The sequence below is a fragment of the Moschus berezovskii genome, chromosome 8 (genome assembly GCF_049115385.1).
Source record: "Moschus berezovskii isolate FMDL1 chromosome 8, NW_MosBer_1.0, whole genome shotgun sequence".
In the NCBI taxonomy this organism is placed as follows: domain Eukaryota; kingdom Metazoa; phylum Chordata; class Mammalia; order Artiodactyla; family Moschidae; genus Moschus; species Moschus berezovskii.
The window spans coordinates 109,611,824-109,628,066 of record NC_142467.1 but is presented as its reverse complement, the minus strand read 5'-3'; the positions used below and the strand labels follow the sequence as shown (position 1 = coordinate 109,628,066).

At 49.1% G+C, this 16,243-nt stretch overlaps 2 protein-coding genes across 2 annotated transcripts in view; one reads left to right on the top strand and one right to left on the bottom strand.

The window, feature by feature from the left end:
* Positions 1 to 603: 603 nt before the first annotated feature.
* RNF187 (ring finger protein 187) lies at positions 604 to 4,982 on the bottom strand. Its single transcript, XM_088839330.1, has 5 exons — positions 4,946 to 4,982; positions 3,548 to 4,017; positions 2,166 to 2,258; positions 1,733 to 1,954; positions 604 to 912 (listed from the first exon to the last, which is right to left on the bottom strand). Exons 1-5 carry the CDS (start codon positions 4,980 to 4,982, stop codon positions 910 to 912), a joined length of 825 nt encoding a protein of 274 aa, XP_088695456.1. The 3' UTR covers positions 604 to 909.
* Positions 4,457 to 16,243, top strand: part of TRIM17 (tripartite motif containing 17) — a 79,116-nt gene continuing 67,329 nt past the window's right edge. Inside the window, exon 1 of the mRNA XM_055428999.2 lies at positions 4,457 to 4,650. The gene's annotated coding sequence lies outside the window, so the exon portion shown is untranslated. The remainder of the gene's footprint in view (positions 4,651 to 16,243) is intronic.

Genomic DNA, 16,243 nt, shown 5'->3' with positions numbered 1-16,243 from the left:
CTAAATTCATCCAGCAGAGGAAATATGAAGGGAAGTCAGAGGTACAGGGAAAATGACACACCAAGGTGAGGTCTGGGGATGGCCTGACCCTGATTTGCTCCCGCTGCCCCAGGAAAAATTCCTGGGTCAGTGAGGGGCAGAAAAGGCAGATAGAGGGCGATGCTAAGACAGTTTCCTGGGAAACCACTGGCATCCAAGGGATGGAAGATAGAGAAGAGAAATGAGAACAGGTTGAAAAGAGACACAGCCTGGAAGACATGCCAGTGAAGGGCTGCACTGTCCCCGAACACCCCAAGGTTCTCCTGTTTCTGTGGACAGACCCTGAGCCCTAGTAGGTGTAGGTTTGTGCAACATACGCTGTTCAAGGACCTCAAGCAGAGGTGACAAGTCTGAGCGGCCCACCATCCCCACCCAGGCACGCTGAGCTTTCCTTTCCCTGACAGTCGCCTCAGATTCCACCTTAACTGCTGTGCCTGCATGGGTGTGGGTCTGCGGGCCTGCGCGGGCCTGACTGGTGGAGCAGCCCCATCACGGAGCAGGTCTGCACAGCCCAAGCCTCCTGATGACCACGGCTCATGGAGATCTCAGCAAATCTGATGAGACTTGGGGCAACGAAAAGAACTTTATGGAGTCAGGATACACTTGGGTTAACTTACCCCCAATACGGATCTCTACAGTGAAAGGTTTACAGTCTGGAAACATGGACACCCAGAGGAAAAGGGAACACACACACTTTTCTGAGGAGTACTGTCGTCAGCAACCCCAGGCAGGCACCTAGAGTTCGCAGTCCACATATTCACCTAGAAGAAGACACGCAGGGCTGGGGGTGTCTTGAAGGACGACAAGGGGTCCAGAAGGAGGCAGATGGAGGAGCTGCTTCAGGCCCGGGATTAACAGCTTCCTCTGAGTTCACTGCACAGGGAGAGAAGGAACGAGTGAGTGAGTTTCCATCCTGCAAGCCAGATGACTGCAGAATCCAGCCCCACCAGACACTCGTGTCCCTTCACCCACAGTCAGCACCCACGTGGAGCTGAGTAACCACGACTGCCAGAGGAAAACGGCACCTCTCAGCTCAGAGGAGGGAAGGACAGAGCTACCAGTTCCAGGATCAGACTCAAGGGTTGCAAAGAGCCCAGAATCCCCAGGTTTAGGCAAGGCTTCAGGGCAGAGAGTAAGGAGGACATTCAGGATGAGGGCATGGCAACCACCACCGTCCCCAAGATCCCTGCCTCTTCTGACCTCATGGGCAGCTCCTACCTGTAGAGCCCAAGGACAGAGGAGTGGCCCAGTATTTCAATACTGGAATGCAAGCACCCCCTCTCTGCAAATGCGGGGGGAAGCCAGAGTCTCCTGGATTACTCATTCCTGAAATTCAGCCCCAAACGGAAGCCAGGCAGTGCTGGTCTGAAGGGTTCTCCCTTGATAAGCTGCTGCTGCTGCTGCTGCTAAGTCACTTCAGTCGTGTCCAACTCTGTGTGACCCCATAGACGGAAGCCCACCAGGCTCCCCCATCCCTGGGATTCTCCAGGCAAGAACACTGGAGTGGGTTGCCATTTCCTTCTCCAATGTGTGAAAGTGAAAAGTGAAAGTGAAGTCGCTCAGTCGTGTCCGACCCTTAGCGACCTCACGGACTGCAGCCTACCAGGCTCCTCCATCCATAAGCTACCCTCTTGCTAATTCTTGAATCTGCATCCCCGCTGCCCTCCCCTGATCAGCAGGACTGGGTGCCTACCTGGAGCAGCATACTGAGACCCAGGTTGTGGTGCCTCCTCTCCAGCTCCGACAAAGCCTGCAGCAGAGACCTGAACCTCTCTGCTGGGTCCTCATCCTCGTCCTCCAGGGACCCTTCTTCTTTCTCTGCTTCCTGTAGGAATCGCCCCTCCTCCTCGGCAAAGAAGGCCCGAAGCTTCTTGTAGTCAGTCAGAGCCTTCTTCCTCCGGTCCATTACATGTCCCTGCAGGATGGGTGGGCAGCAGGCATAACAGTGTCCTCAGGCTACCCTGAGACCCCACCCATCCACCACTGACCACCTCAAGGGAGAGTTCCCTGACTCTACGGTACATCTGACTGTACAGCGCTCAGCTTTGGTCCAAGACCCTGCCACCGGGTCAGGGTACACATCCATGTTTCCTTGCTCACATGGACTCGAACCCCACCCCACTTGCCTTCCACACAGCAGCAGCGGACTCAGCTTGGCCATGCAGATCCCGAGCATCATTCAGATCTTTCTTCATTATCTCTACAGACCCCTTGTTCTCCTGGAGAAAGACACTGGTTATGGGGTGTGTGGCCACTTCTGAAAGTCCGGGGCCCACCTAAGCCCAGTCCAGAGGGACATCACACCACTAGAATCCCATCAGGCAGTCCAGATGCCCCAGTTCATGATCTTAGCCCATCAGACATCTCAAAACTCTGCAGGCTGCAGAGAGGGTCTTAGTGACCACCTGTGCTCTCTATAGTCTGAGAGAAACATTTGTGCTAAGAATCCAACAGGGTAACTACACAAGACTATTCATTGAGGATGCTCGTGTTACTGTCTCCAGCAGAGGGACGGAGGGTGGCCCCTTTAGGGTGACCATGGGCACACACAGGGCCTGCCCAGCTCTGTGCACTGATTGGGTGGGTGGGGTCCTTCAACAGGAAGAAAGTCCAACTCCAGTACCCTGGCCACATGCTCTAACCCTAAGGAAGCCCATAACATCCCACTGCTTAAGACACACACACACACCCGCCCCCCGCCATCCCCGGGTCCCTGGGATTACCAGACCTCAGCTGTGACCAGCCTGCAATGGCAGGTTCTGGCCCAGGGCCACATGTAAACAGCTGAGAGCACAGTGGAAAAGGTTCCAGAAGAGTGGATGAAGGGACTCAAGAGAGTTCAGAGCAGGTGAGAAGAAGTGGGACAGGGCCAGAGAGGGGCCAATACCCTCAGGCCACACCCCTACTCCAATACTATTGCCTGGGAAATCCCATGGACAAAGGAGACTGGCAGGTGAGAGTTCCTGGGGTCGCAGAGTCGGACACGACTGAGCCGCTAGCACGGCCACTGGAGGACTTTGCCCGTGGGGGTGGGGCTACCACCGCATGACGTCATGCCGGGGGCAGGGCAGTGACACACGGGGGGCTGGGCGTGGGGGGCCTCAGCGGGGCTCTTAGCCAAGGCGGGCGGGGCGGGGCAGGGCGGTTCAACAGTGGGAGTTCACGCGGGTACGGGGGCGCAGGGAGGGAGAGAGAGGAGGAGAAAGTACCCCGTCCAGGCGTGGGAAAGGGGGACAGGATACTTCCAGAGACAGGGGAGTGCGGAGAGTGCAACCTCTGGGGTTAGGGAACGGGGGAAACAGGGTCCCGTCCTGGGATGGCAGAAAGGGTTCTAGGCACCAGAGGAAGGAAAGGGGACCGGGCTCTAACTGGGGTCTGGGGAGGGCAGCTGGGACACCGTCCGGAAGATGGAGATTGGGGGCCAGGGCGCCATCCAGAGAATACGGAGGGGGGACAGGGCGCAGTCTGGTGATGAGAAGAGGGACAGGGCACCCTCGGGGAAGGGCACCTTGCCGCGCAGCGCCTTCCTCCAGCGGGGCTCCCACTCGGGTGGCTCGGGCCCCGCGGCCATGCGGCAAGCTGCGCACAGCGGGCCCCCGTCGGCGCGGCACAGCAGCTGCAGCGCCGCCTCAGAGGCCGGGCCGTCGCGCGCGGGCGCCGCAGCTGCTTCCTCGAGCGCCAGCAGGCGGCGGCTGAGCGGCGGGCGGCCGGGCTCCACGGCGCGCTGCCAGCAGTCGTCGGCGCACTCGGGGCACGGGAAGGGCCCGTCTTCCTCCGCCCAGAATCGCACCACGCACGCCCGGCAAAAGCGATGGCCGCAGTCGGCGCGCACCGGGTCGCGGGGCGCGCTCTGGCACAGGGCGCAGGCGGCCTCGCCGGGGCCCGCGGGGAGCGCCAGGGCGGCAGCGGCGGGGCCCCAGGGGGCAGACAGGGATGCGAACAGGGCGCACTGGTGGCGGGGAGAGCCGGGGACCCGGGCTCACTAAGAGCGCTGCCGGAGAGCCAGGGACAGGAACGCGTTGATAGAGATGGAGCGCAGGGACAGAGGACAAGAAATGGCGACTGGGATGGCTGGGCGCCCGGCGCAGGGTCCTGGCAGGGGTGTTCTCCACGCAAGGTCCCGGCAGCGGTGTACTCCACCCCCGGGTCCTGGCAGAGGCCGCGCCACTCCGCCTGGGTCCTGGCAGCGGTTTACACGCACTCCGGCTCAGCTAGCAGAGATGCGCTTCGCTCCGACCCACGTCCTTGCACGCTGAAATCTTACAGGGATTGTCACTTCTCCAGTAAATGACTCGTGTGCGAAAAGGAAGCAGTTTCATTGGAAAACTCCGTTAGGAAAACGTTTTTTGTAAGCTGCTAGGACCTGAGCTGAAGCTCCTCCTTGCTGCGCAAGGCTAACGCGGGGTGGGGACTGGGCTGGAAAACCGCCCCGTGGGGCCTCTTGCGTGCAACCCCTCGCGTCAAATCGCTCTGTACGCGCCGAGCTGCGTGGGCTTTTCCCGTGTGCGCAGGTTAGACGCGGACTCTCAGGGGAACACGTCCTGTGAGGGCCATCCCGAAAGGAGAATCCAGGAACAGCCCGCGAAGGAGTGATCTTCCAGGGACACGCAGGTACCCACAAAGGCAAAGTTTGTTTCAAAGAGTAGAAGTAAAGAGCTCCCAGCATAGTCACTGAGAGGGGGAAAAGCGTTCCCCAAACCGCGAGAATATCTTTACTAATGTTGACCCACCTATTTGTTTTTGGTTGGTTTAGGATCCCAGTGTACATAATCCCTGGTCTAAAAATCATCATGTATGTCAGTTTGTCAATTTTTATGACCCTTTTTTCCTGATCTCCCAGTTCTTGAATTTTCTTAAGATATCGAGTCTCCATCCTCTCCCCTTTTCTCCTGTCCTCTCCCCTCACCTTTTCTGGTGACCTCAGGCCGTTGTCTAAGGACCATGTTCTAAAGTTAATAGGCCACCTGGTGTTTTTCTCCTTGATCACTTGCTGATTGTCCTGTCACAGGTTCTGGTGTTTTATGACCTTCAGGTCAAGGGAGCTTAGAGGCATTGCCTTTAAATGTCAACAAACTGGAACAGCAAACACTTATGTGAAAAATAAGGGGAGATTGGAATTCGATTTTTAAAAGACGAAATCGAGTCCTTTTTTTTTTTTCCTTTTGACCCTAGGCTACACTGACAGCCTCATATTTTTCTACCTCAACCCCACCTTAGCTGCTTAGAACCCAGGCCTTCAGTCCACTGTTTGTCCCTGAGCCACAGGAGTGGGGAATTCAGCCTCGAGAAAACTCATTAATTTAGACTGAAGACATCTGATAAGACCCAAAGCTACTAGTATCCTGGTCCGTACCAGGAAATTTGTTAGCATTTCTTTAGAAAAGACAAACAATGGTTTGGGGAGGAGCAGTCTAATAGGGTGAGGATTTTTGGATTTTTGGTTTTTGGTTGTTGTTTTTAAGCAAGCACATGGTTTAAAAAATGTAATCTTCAATTTTTAAGTAGTGAATCTTTCAGTCCATATGCGTGCAGTCTTTCTAGGTATTGCGTTTTGGTTTTGTGTGTGTGTGTGTTTTTAACCTGATGTTCACTTAACGAAAAACGCATAATGTAAAAGTTAAGTTTTTATGCCTATAGCCAGGAAGTGGGGCTTCCCAGGTGGCTCTAGTGGTAAAGAACCTGCCTGCCAATGCAGGAGACTTAAGGGATGCTGGTTTGATCCCTGGGCGGGGAAGATTCCCTGGAGGAGGACACAGCAACCCACTCCAGTTTTCTTTCCTGAAGACTCCCATGGAAGGAAAAGCCTGGCAGGCTCAGGCCCATAGGGTCGCAGAGTTGGACATGACTGTAGCAACTAAGCATGCAAGCACGCACACATACATAGCCAGGAAATAGCTGATGACTGAAGAAAATGCACAACCTAAAAGTTGAGAGTTAATATTCTATTCAGCAGATTTGCTCCAGGAAGAGAGCCTCTCAGAACCCAGGTATATAGGAGTTTTTGCAACAAAAACCAGATAGTTGAACTATCAAATTTGCTGTTGATTAAAGAAAACCAGGCATCTTAAGTTAATGAATTTGGTGCTTTTTTTTTTAATGTATGGGAAGATGTATTCATCTGGGATTATTAGAATCATTCCTTTGATAGGGACCTTAGCCATCTAAAGGGCTAGTATCCTGTTCTCCTTCCTAAATCCCCTCAGGATGTACCATTAGCCAGTTGCTGTGCCACAACACCATTTGTTTACTGATAAGGCAAGCTTGTCCTCATCCACACAGCCTCTCCTTACCTCTGAAGGAGGAGGAGGAAAGGAGGAATGTGTGTGTGTGTGTGTTAGTCGCTCAGTTGTGTCAGACTTTTTGTGACCTAATGGACTATAGCCCGCCAGGCTCCTCTGTCCATGGGATTTTCCAAGGAAGAATACTGGAGTGGGTTGCCATGTCCTTCTCCAGGGGATCTTCCCAACCCAGAGATCAAACCTGGGTCTCCTGCATTGCAGGCAGATTCTTTACCATCTGAGCCACCAGGAAAGCCTGAGGGGCTGCTCCAAAAAGATAGGGAATGAGCCAGTATATAGAAGAATTGTTTTGATTGGCAAATACTTGTAGTCAGACATACATCTTGATAAGAGTACTGCTAATCACAACAGATATCTCAAGTTGCCAACTTTAGTGCTCTTCTGTCTATGGGAAGATGCAAGAATATGGAGTCACTGAAACTGTTCCGTGGTTACACATTTTAACTGTCTAGGGGCTTGGTAAATCCAAAGTGCAGAATGTTTCATCAGTTTTTCCTGTCTTGAATTCCCCTCAGGACACATTGTCAATGGGCAACTGCAGTGGGCAACTTACCCCTTTCCATATCAGGATAATGAGTGACCCTCTTTATTCTCTTCATGTGCATTGGCATAGACTTAAAAATGCACTAAATGGGCAGTCAGAAGTGTGGCTACTAAACTGAGGTTAGTTCTGTGGAGTGGTCAGAAGGAGAAAAGCGCTTGAAGAAGAGCCTAGCTGATTTGTTGGGTAAACTAGGAACATAATGGAGAGAAAAGTGGAAAGAAAAGAAATCAATGAGCAAAGTCCATAATAATCCTGTGAGTGTGAAAAATAATCAGGCACAATCATCAAAGGAAAACAGCCAAACTAGGAAACTGCCAGCCAAAATATACAAAGAATTCATAAAATTCGAACAGAAAATGTCAGTGGAAAAATACCACTGGAATTTTTCACTTAGTTCACAAAAATATAAGTAAAAGCAAATGCTGAATAGAAAAATTATACACTCTACCCAGTTACTAAGAAGTAAAAATATAAATTGAGATTTTTTTCACTATTAAGTTGGGAGAACTTGTTAGTGAACCAAACTTGGCTCCACTCATCTGTCTCACAGCAAAGCCAAGCTTTTGTGTGGTGAAAGAAAGTACATTGTTTTTTAGCAGGGCTCTAAGGAAGGGGGGCTTCCCTAGTAGCTCAGCTGATAAAGAATCCACCTGTGATGCAGGAGACCCCAGTTCAATTCTTGGGCCAGGAAGATCTGATGGAGAAGGGATAGGCTACTCACTCCAGGACTCTTGGGCTTCCCTGGTGGCTCAGCTGGTAAAGAATCTGCCTGCAATGCGGGAGATCTGGGTTCGATCCCTGGGTTGGGAAGGTCCCCTGGAGAAGGGAAAGGCTACCCACTCCAGTATTCTGGCCTGGACTGTATAGTCCATGGCATCGCAAAGAGTCTGACATGACTGAGCCACTTTGACTTCACAAGCAAGGAGAATGGACAGCATGTGTTCAAAGAACCCAAACTCCCCAATGGTTTTAGGGAAAGATGTTGGGTTCTTGTTTGTTGTTTGTTTACTGTTTGTTTGTTTTAATCAGAGGAGAATTGCTTTACAATGTTGTGTTGGTCTGTCAGGGTCGGCCCCCTGTGCTTGCAGTACCCACATTATCTCTGCTCTTTGTTCTTAATAAACTAAATGGAATAAACTTAATAAAATAAATGGAATCCCTTCTGAAATGCTCTGTCTGGGAATTCTTTTCCAACCTGCGCTTGGACTTCCTCAACACATCACTTCCCTAATTAGAGCCTGAGTCTGCTCTTCGGAACTCAGAGAAGACCAAGGATACTAAAGCCTTTTTCTACAAACAAGAGACGGGGGACATGGAGGGGCTTTTGTACCTGGGAGGGCCCTCCCATTGGGTTTCAATCAAAAGAAAACTCTGATTTTGCAGATACTGCTTCAGGGAGACAATGTAGCAAAATGTTTTAAGAATCTTCAGGTTTTTCATAACCTTTGGAATCCCTTTTCTCAAAATATGCTCTATAAAAATAACCTCAAGTGGAAATAAATTCTCATCATTTGGTTTGATTTGGAGAAATGACTGTCATATCAATATTTGGGAGGGGTGGAATCTTGAAGTGCAATAATGGGGGAATGACTCAGCAAATTGTACTAGCCATCAATTTGAAAAGTTGTGTATGATAGAGTTTTGGGAATGAGGAATGGCAAACAGTATTATAATCCATCTATGATCTGCTCCCAGTTCCAATGTGTGGATTTTTCCCCACAGCAGGCAGTTCTTTGTGTTTACAATTTAACATAATTTTGACAGTATTATATGCAGAGTACATCATGAGGAACGCTGGGCTGGAAGAAGCACAGGCTGGAATCAAGATTGCCGGGAGAAATATCAGTAACCTCAGATATGCAGATGACACCACCCTCATGGCAGAAAGTGAAGAGGAACTAAAAAGCCTCTTGATGAAAGTGAAAGAGGAGAATGAAAAAGTTGGCTTGAAGCTCAACATTCAGAAAACTAAGATCAAGGCATCTGGTCCCATCACTTCTTGGGAAATAGATGGGGAAACACTGGAAACAGTGTCAGACTATTTTGGGGGGCTCCAAAATCACTGCGGATGCTTATTGCAGCCATGAAATTAAAAGACGCTTACCCCTTGGAAGGAAAGTTATGACCAACCTAGATAGCATATTAAAAAGCCAACCAAGGTCCGTCTAGTCAAGGCTATGGTTTTTCCTGTGGTCATGTAGGGATGTGAGAGTTGGACTGTGAAGAAAGCTGATCGCCGAAGAATGGATGCTTTTGTTTTTTTTATTTTTTTTGATTTGAGAAAATCTTTATGTATTCACTATGCATCATACACAAAAAATTAATTTCAGATATGTTAAGCCAATGAAAAGAGAAACAACTTAAACTAGAAAACATTTAAACAGTTAACTGATTTTTAAATAATAGAATCTTCTAAGTCTAAAGGCAATGGGGGTGGGGCACAGAGGAAAAGATAATCGTTCTTGGTAGACATTGAGGGCTTGCCACAAAATTGAACCTCAGAAAATCCTTTCCTAGTATCAGAGGTGGTAAAGACTCCAAAAAATCAATCTATGTGTTATATGACAGATCCAAAGATGTCTTCCTGTAATATTCTGTGAGTCACTTTGTTTTTTTTTTTTAATAAATTAAAAAAATCTATCTGCCCCGAATGGATGCTTTTGAACTGTGGTGTTGGAGAAGACTTTTGAGAGTCCCTTGGACTGCAAGGAGATTCAACCAGTCCATTCTAAAGGAGATCAGTCCTGGGTGTTCACTGGAAGGACTGATGCTAAAGCTGAAACTCCAATACTTTGGCTACCTCGTGCGAAGAGTTGACTCACTGGAAAAGACTCTGATGCTGGGAGGGATTGGGGGCAGGAGGAGAAGGGGATGACAGAGAATGAGATGGCTGGATGGCATCACCGACTCGATGGAGTTGAGTTTGAGTGAACTCTGGCAGTTGGTGATGGACAGGGAGGCTAGGCCTGCTGTGATTCATGGGGTCGCAAAGAGTCAGACACGACTGAACGACTGAACTGAATTGAACTGATCTGGCTGAACCAGATCAGTTCAGTTCAGTCATTCAATCATGTCCAACTCTTTGAGACCCCATGGACTGCAGTATACCAGGCCTCCCTGTCCTTCACTATCTCCCTCTGCTACCACCTTCTCCTCCTGCCTTCAATCTTTCCCACCATCAAGATCTTTTCCACCATCAAGATCTTTTCCAAGGAGTCAGCTCTTCACATCAGGGTCCAAAGTATTGGAGTTTCAGCTTCAGCATCAGTCCTTCCAATTCAGGGTTGATTTCCTTTAGGATTGACTGTTTTGATTTCCTTGCCATCCAAGGGACTGCCAAGAGTCTTCTCCAGCACCACAGTTCAAAATCATCAATTCTTCGGTCCTCAGCCTTCTTTATTGGTCCATCTCTCAAATCTTTTGACTATATGGACCTTTGTCAGCGAAGTGATGTCTGCTTTTTAAATAGGTTGTCTAGGTTTGTCATAACTTTTCTTCCAAGGAGCATCTTTTCATTTCATGGCTGCAGTCACCATCTGCAGTGATTTTGGAGCCCAAGAAAATAAAGTCTGTCACTGTTTCCATTGTTTCCCCATCTATTTGCCATGAATCTATCTGCCAAGTTTTTTGAATGGTGAGTTTTAAGCCAGCTTTTTCACTCTCCTCTTTCACTTTCATCAAGAGGCTCTTTAGTTCCTCTTCCCTTTCTGCCATGAGGGTGGTATCATCTGCATATCTGAGGTTATTGATATTTCTCCTGGCAATCTTGATTCCAGCTTGTGCTTCATCCAGCCCGGCACTTCGCATGATGTACTCTGCACATAAGTTAAATAAGCAGGGTGAGAACATATATCCTTGACGTACTCCTTTCCCAATTTGGAACCAGTCCATCGTTTCATGTTCTAGTCTAGCTGTTGCTTCCTGACCTGCATACAGATTTCTCAGGAGATCTGGTATTCCCATCTCTTTAAGAATTTTCCACAGTTTGTTGTGATCCACACAGAAATAACTACATGTCAAAATGTGTGGGACCCAATAAGCCATACTTAAAGGCAATGTTTCTTTAAACTTATTTATGGGTGTGGGGATGTGAGGGTGGGGGTGGGGGTGGGGGAGAACTAACCATAGAGGACCTAACCATTTGCTATGAGTTGAATGGAGTCCTGCAAAAAAGATAAAAGAAGTGTTGAAGTTTGCTAACCTGAAACAAGTGAATTTATTTGGGATCAGCAGAGAATTGCAACTTGGGGTCTGCAACCATGGCGAGCCACATTCATATTTTCACACAGCAAAGGAAGAACACTTTTATCAAGAGGAAAAGAAAGTTGGGAGGACTCCAGTAAACAAAGAGTCCATATTTTCATTGGCTGAACAGTGAATAGTGAAGTTGCTCAGTCGTGTCCGACTCTTTGCAATCCCATGGACTGTAGCCTACCAGGCTCCTCCATCCATGGAATTTTCCAGGCAAGAGTACTGGAATGGGTTGCCATTTCCTTCTCCAGATCTTTCCGACCCAGAGATCGAACCTAGGTCTCTCACATGACAGGCAGACACTTTACTGTCTGAGATACCAGGGAAGCCCAAAGTCCTTGCCAAAAAACGGGAGCATTCTTCTTCCTATTGGACTCTGTTATCATTGCAGCACAGGATAGCTCCCCCTTCTGGTCTCCAAACTCTACTTAGGAAACCCAGCAGGACTCTGCAACGCCTTCCCTGCAGAGAGACTCACTTCCACCTAGTTCCAAACAACTTAATCAGAGAAATGAGAAAATGCAGAAACAAAGGAAAACAGTCAAACAAGACAGAATAGTTTAGCCACAAAACAAAGTCAAGAACCTTTAGTTCTTTCCCAAGACCAGGTTGTCTATGCTTCTGAGCCACTGACTATAGATCAGAGGTTTCCATACCTTCCTCCTCAGTTCCATCAATTTGCCAGAGTGGCTCAAAGAATACAGAAATACATCACCAGTTTATTATAAAAGCACGTAACCTGGAAACAACCAAGTGAAAGAGTTGCATAGGGCAAGATATGGGGAAAGGGTACAGAGCTTACATGCTCTTTCTGGGCATAACACTCCAAATCTCTAGATATTCACTGACCTGAAAACTCTCCAAACTGCATCCTTTTGAGCTTTTATGGAAGCTTCATTACATAGCCACGATTGATTAAATCATTGGCCACTGATAATGGATTCAACCTCTAGCCCCTCCCCTCCCAGGAGGTCAGGGTGGCATTAAAATTTCCAACCCTAAGTTGGTTCCCCTGGGGACTGCTCCCATCCTCAAGGACTTTCCAAAAGTCACCTTACTAACACAGTCTGGTGTCATCAACAGAGGTTTGTTTTGAATATCAAGACGTTTTTATGATTCTCATCACTTAGGAAATTCCAAGGGATTTTGGAGCTCTGTGCCAGGAATAGGGAGGAAGACTAAATACATATTTATTATATATCACATCTTCAAAATATTTACAGTACTTCATTAGACTTTATTAAAAAGTGCACTGGAAAGCAGGCAAGCAAGAAAAATGGGCAGAGGGAAGATATTTGGGAATATACATATTTACACATTTATATATACATATATTTATCTGTAAATAAACAAGAGGTGGTGCATACTCCAATCGGTGATAGTAATGAGCCCTGAGCTGTGAAGTGTCATTAGCAACTCGTATGAACAGCAGAATATAAATAATAACTGAATATTATACTATACACTTAAAAACTATTGAGAGTTAATCTCATGTGTTTTTTACCAAAATAAAATTTCAAATCTCTTCCTGGATTTTTAAAATTACTCAAACCTGTTCTTCCTTAACTAAAATAAGTCAAATGAATGACTACTGTCTTATCCCACAGAGCTCTTAAATCTAGAATAAAAAATAAATGGGCCAGTCTGCATCAGCTCAAGTAAATACTAGTATAATACTTTAATAAGGTGGCACAAATAAATTTTCTAGGAAATGAAATCCATTTCATCTTGATGTGTCAGGACCAAAAGTGACAAAGTAATTTGAACCATAGGACTGAAAATGGAGGTGGCTCCTCATCTCAGCCCACTTGGATTGTTATACCACCATAGACTGTGTGGATTAAAAGCAACAGATATTTATTTTTCATAATTCTGGAGGCTGGTAGGACTTGGTGTTCCAGCATAGGACTCTGGGAAGAACGCTGGACCAGAACCTAAGGCTGTTAGACAGTACCAAAGGAAGGCAAGCCTGGGGTCTCGGCTCACCTCGAAGGAGTCTCCGGGGGAGACCTGGCGGTGAGTTCTTTGCCCTGTCCAGACCCCTGAGTGATTTCCAAACCCAACCCATCATCGCACTCCGCTCCCCGGCCCCCCACCCCAACTCTTCTCTTCCTAAAGGTGTGGGGGAACTCAGTCGTTCCCAAAATTCTGGACCCCACCCCCTTGCCAAGACAACGAAAGAAAAACCAAGGGCACTCAGAAAAGCCCCACAAGTCACTTGACAACGCGGGTGGCCTGAGAACAGCTGTGCCCTTGCCAGCCTCTCTGTCTCAGGACGGCTCCCCGCGGAGGTGCCTCGAGCGGTGAGGGTCGGTGACCCGCAGAGTCGCTCCAGGCTGGCCTGGCGCTGGGATCCAGCGCGAAGGGGCTTCCAGGACACACACAGTAGAGCGCAGAAGGGCAGCAGGGCTCAGAGTCTGCAGCGGTGCAACGAGGCGCGATAGAGGGGCCCGCGGACAAAGGATTGCAAGGGAGCTGCAGGGTGGAGCTCAATGGCGCAGGAGAGCCGCATTCCCAGGACGCAAGCGGATGGCAAGCGGCACAGGTTGCCTAAAGGCGCAGGTTGGGTGGAGGGTTGGGGCCGGGTGCGGGGACTTTCCCTTCAGTCTCTGCTCCACAGTACAGTCGGGCGACTGCCGGGGCAGGAACCAAGTGAGCAGCTGCCTCCGGTATTTCCCCCAAAAGGGCCCATGTGGATTGGTTCAAACTCAATCTCGTTCTCCCCTCACGACAAGCGCTTCCTTGGTGGCTCTGCTGGTAAAGAATCCGCCCATAGTGTGGGAAACCTGGGTTCGATCCCTCGGTTGGGAAGATCCCCTGGAGAAGGGAAAGGCTACCCACTCCAGTATTCTGGCCTGGAGAATTCCATGGACTGTATAATCCATGGGGTCGCAAAGAGTCAGACACGACTGAGCGACTTTCACTCACCACAAACCTATTGGCTAAGGCGCCTCTTTGGGCTTTCCAATGCTTTCCCTTATTCCACCACTTCTAACGCGTCCTTCAAATTAGTGTCTGAGTTTGGAATTTCTTGTATTTTATGCACATTTGGGCCTTAATGTTTTCACCAGTATCTTTGGATATTATCCCGATTTCCTGCCGCGCTGGTAACAGGAATGCTGCTGCTTTGGGGAGGGAGGGGGTTGGGTGAGGAGGGCTTTGGACGAAACCACCCAGTGGAGGCTGGGTGTCCACTGGGGTATGCCGAGGCCTCAGGCACCTTTCGTTAACCTCCACTCCGCCCATCTCCCAGAACCCTTCCCAGAACCCTTCCTCAGCCCCCGACTTTCCTTCCCGAAAAACCCTTCACTCCCATCCCTTCTCCCACCGGGCTCCTGGCCTCCTCCCGACACCTCTTCCCCCCGCAGCCCCCAACACCCCGCTCTACAGCCCTCCTCGCGCACCCCCAGCTCTCCCCTTTCCCAGGTCCAGACTATGTCTCCTGAAAATACCAAAAATGTAAAATATATCAATAACATATAGAAAATTATTGCCATAAAATCTCAAGTCTTGTGTTTTCTGTATTTCCTCAATACTGCTGGGAGCTGCTGGATTCAGTTTCAACACACCTTACGATCTTGAAATTAATGTAGTTAGATAGGAGCTAGGAGAAAAACACGGTGTGTACACGCCGGAGGTGGTGGCGTTCCCCTGGAAGAACAATCAGAACGTCCTTGTTCCGCGGCTTCGCACGGGTTGTGGGGAGGGGGATGGGTGCTTTCGACCCCAGACCCCAGCCTTGCCTCTGACGCCTTCTGCAGCCCCACGGCCCACGCGGGTGCGACTGTCTCAGCTCAGAAGTCGGTGGGTGAGCATGTCCTGCCTCTGTGTGTCCATGGGCGCTGAAAAGAAATGACAGTCCTCAAGCTGTCCCTCCACGGCTGCTTCTCAGATTTCATTTCCCGGTCCTCTCTCACTTCTGCAGCTGTGATTTCCGTCCTTCACTCACACCTGGCTCTGGGATTAGACTGCAGCCCTACTCATCTAATTTGCTGAAATAAAATGGGCACAGAAGTCGCTTGGCCAACACGGGCGTTTGGAAAAGACTTCAGGAAGCGACCCTAGTCATCTTGCAAAGGATGCGGGCCAGCAGCTCTGCCTATCTCGCGTCCTAGGCGGGCGGGGCAGTTCGATGGGCCCCGGATGCCAGCGCTGCAGTGGGAAAGGCACAGGAGACTGGGATCCCCAACCCTGTGCCGCGCGGGGCATCCCTCGGTGGTAGCAGGATGGTTTTTGTCCGCAGAGTGTACGCTGGAAACCATGCGGAAGGACAAAGGCTGTCTAAACCGTCTTTTACTTCGCAATCCCGCAAGCATCGCGTGAAGTTTACCATTTCTCTGCAAAGCTCCACAGCACACCCTGTGATTTCCACTACCACCTTTCTTGCAGCACTCAACTGTAAAGAATTAAAACCTTTCTTCAGATAACCTTTGTGTTGTCTTTTCTTTACCTGTGGGGTGCTATCTCTGCAGAATCTGCCTCCCTCCCCGCAGGCTCTGTGTTAACTAGCAAGTAACTAGCGTGTGCGATCTGGAGAGAACATTCTATTGAGGGAGGGGGAAAAAACAAACACAAATGTTTGTCATTGCATTGTTTGAGTTGTATGAAATGCTTGTTTGTGAGAATTTTAAAATGATTTGGCTTCTTCGCTGAGTGAGGAGAGGGCTTACTGCACATTCACCTAGGGGGAAAGGATAGCTTCATTCATATATCACAAAAATCCGGGATGATAAAACTGTGCTCATTTCAAGCACGCAACCCTTTACTCAATGTATTTATGCAATCTAGGCATGGCACTCTAGCGATTATAAATGGGAGGTGTTTATTTGGGAGGAGGTGCTTCTTCGGAGGGAGGGTTAAAAATTATCCAACCCCCTTTTAAACTACTTTTACAGGCTGTTCCCAAGCACTGTCTGCCCTTGACGGTTAAGCCGGAGACCCTGTTTCTTTGCTTTTCTTTCTCTGCCTTTCCTCCCCTCTCTCACTGTCTCTTTCCTTCCTTCAGTCACCTTTTCACTCTTTTCCAAACAGTTCATGAGCTTTTGTTTCGTTTCTTTGGCCGTGCTGGGTCTCTGTTGCTGCAAGTGCTTTTCTCTAGTTGCCACGGTCG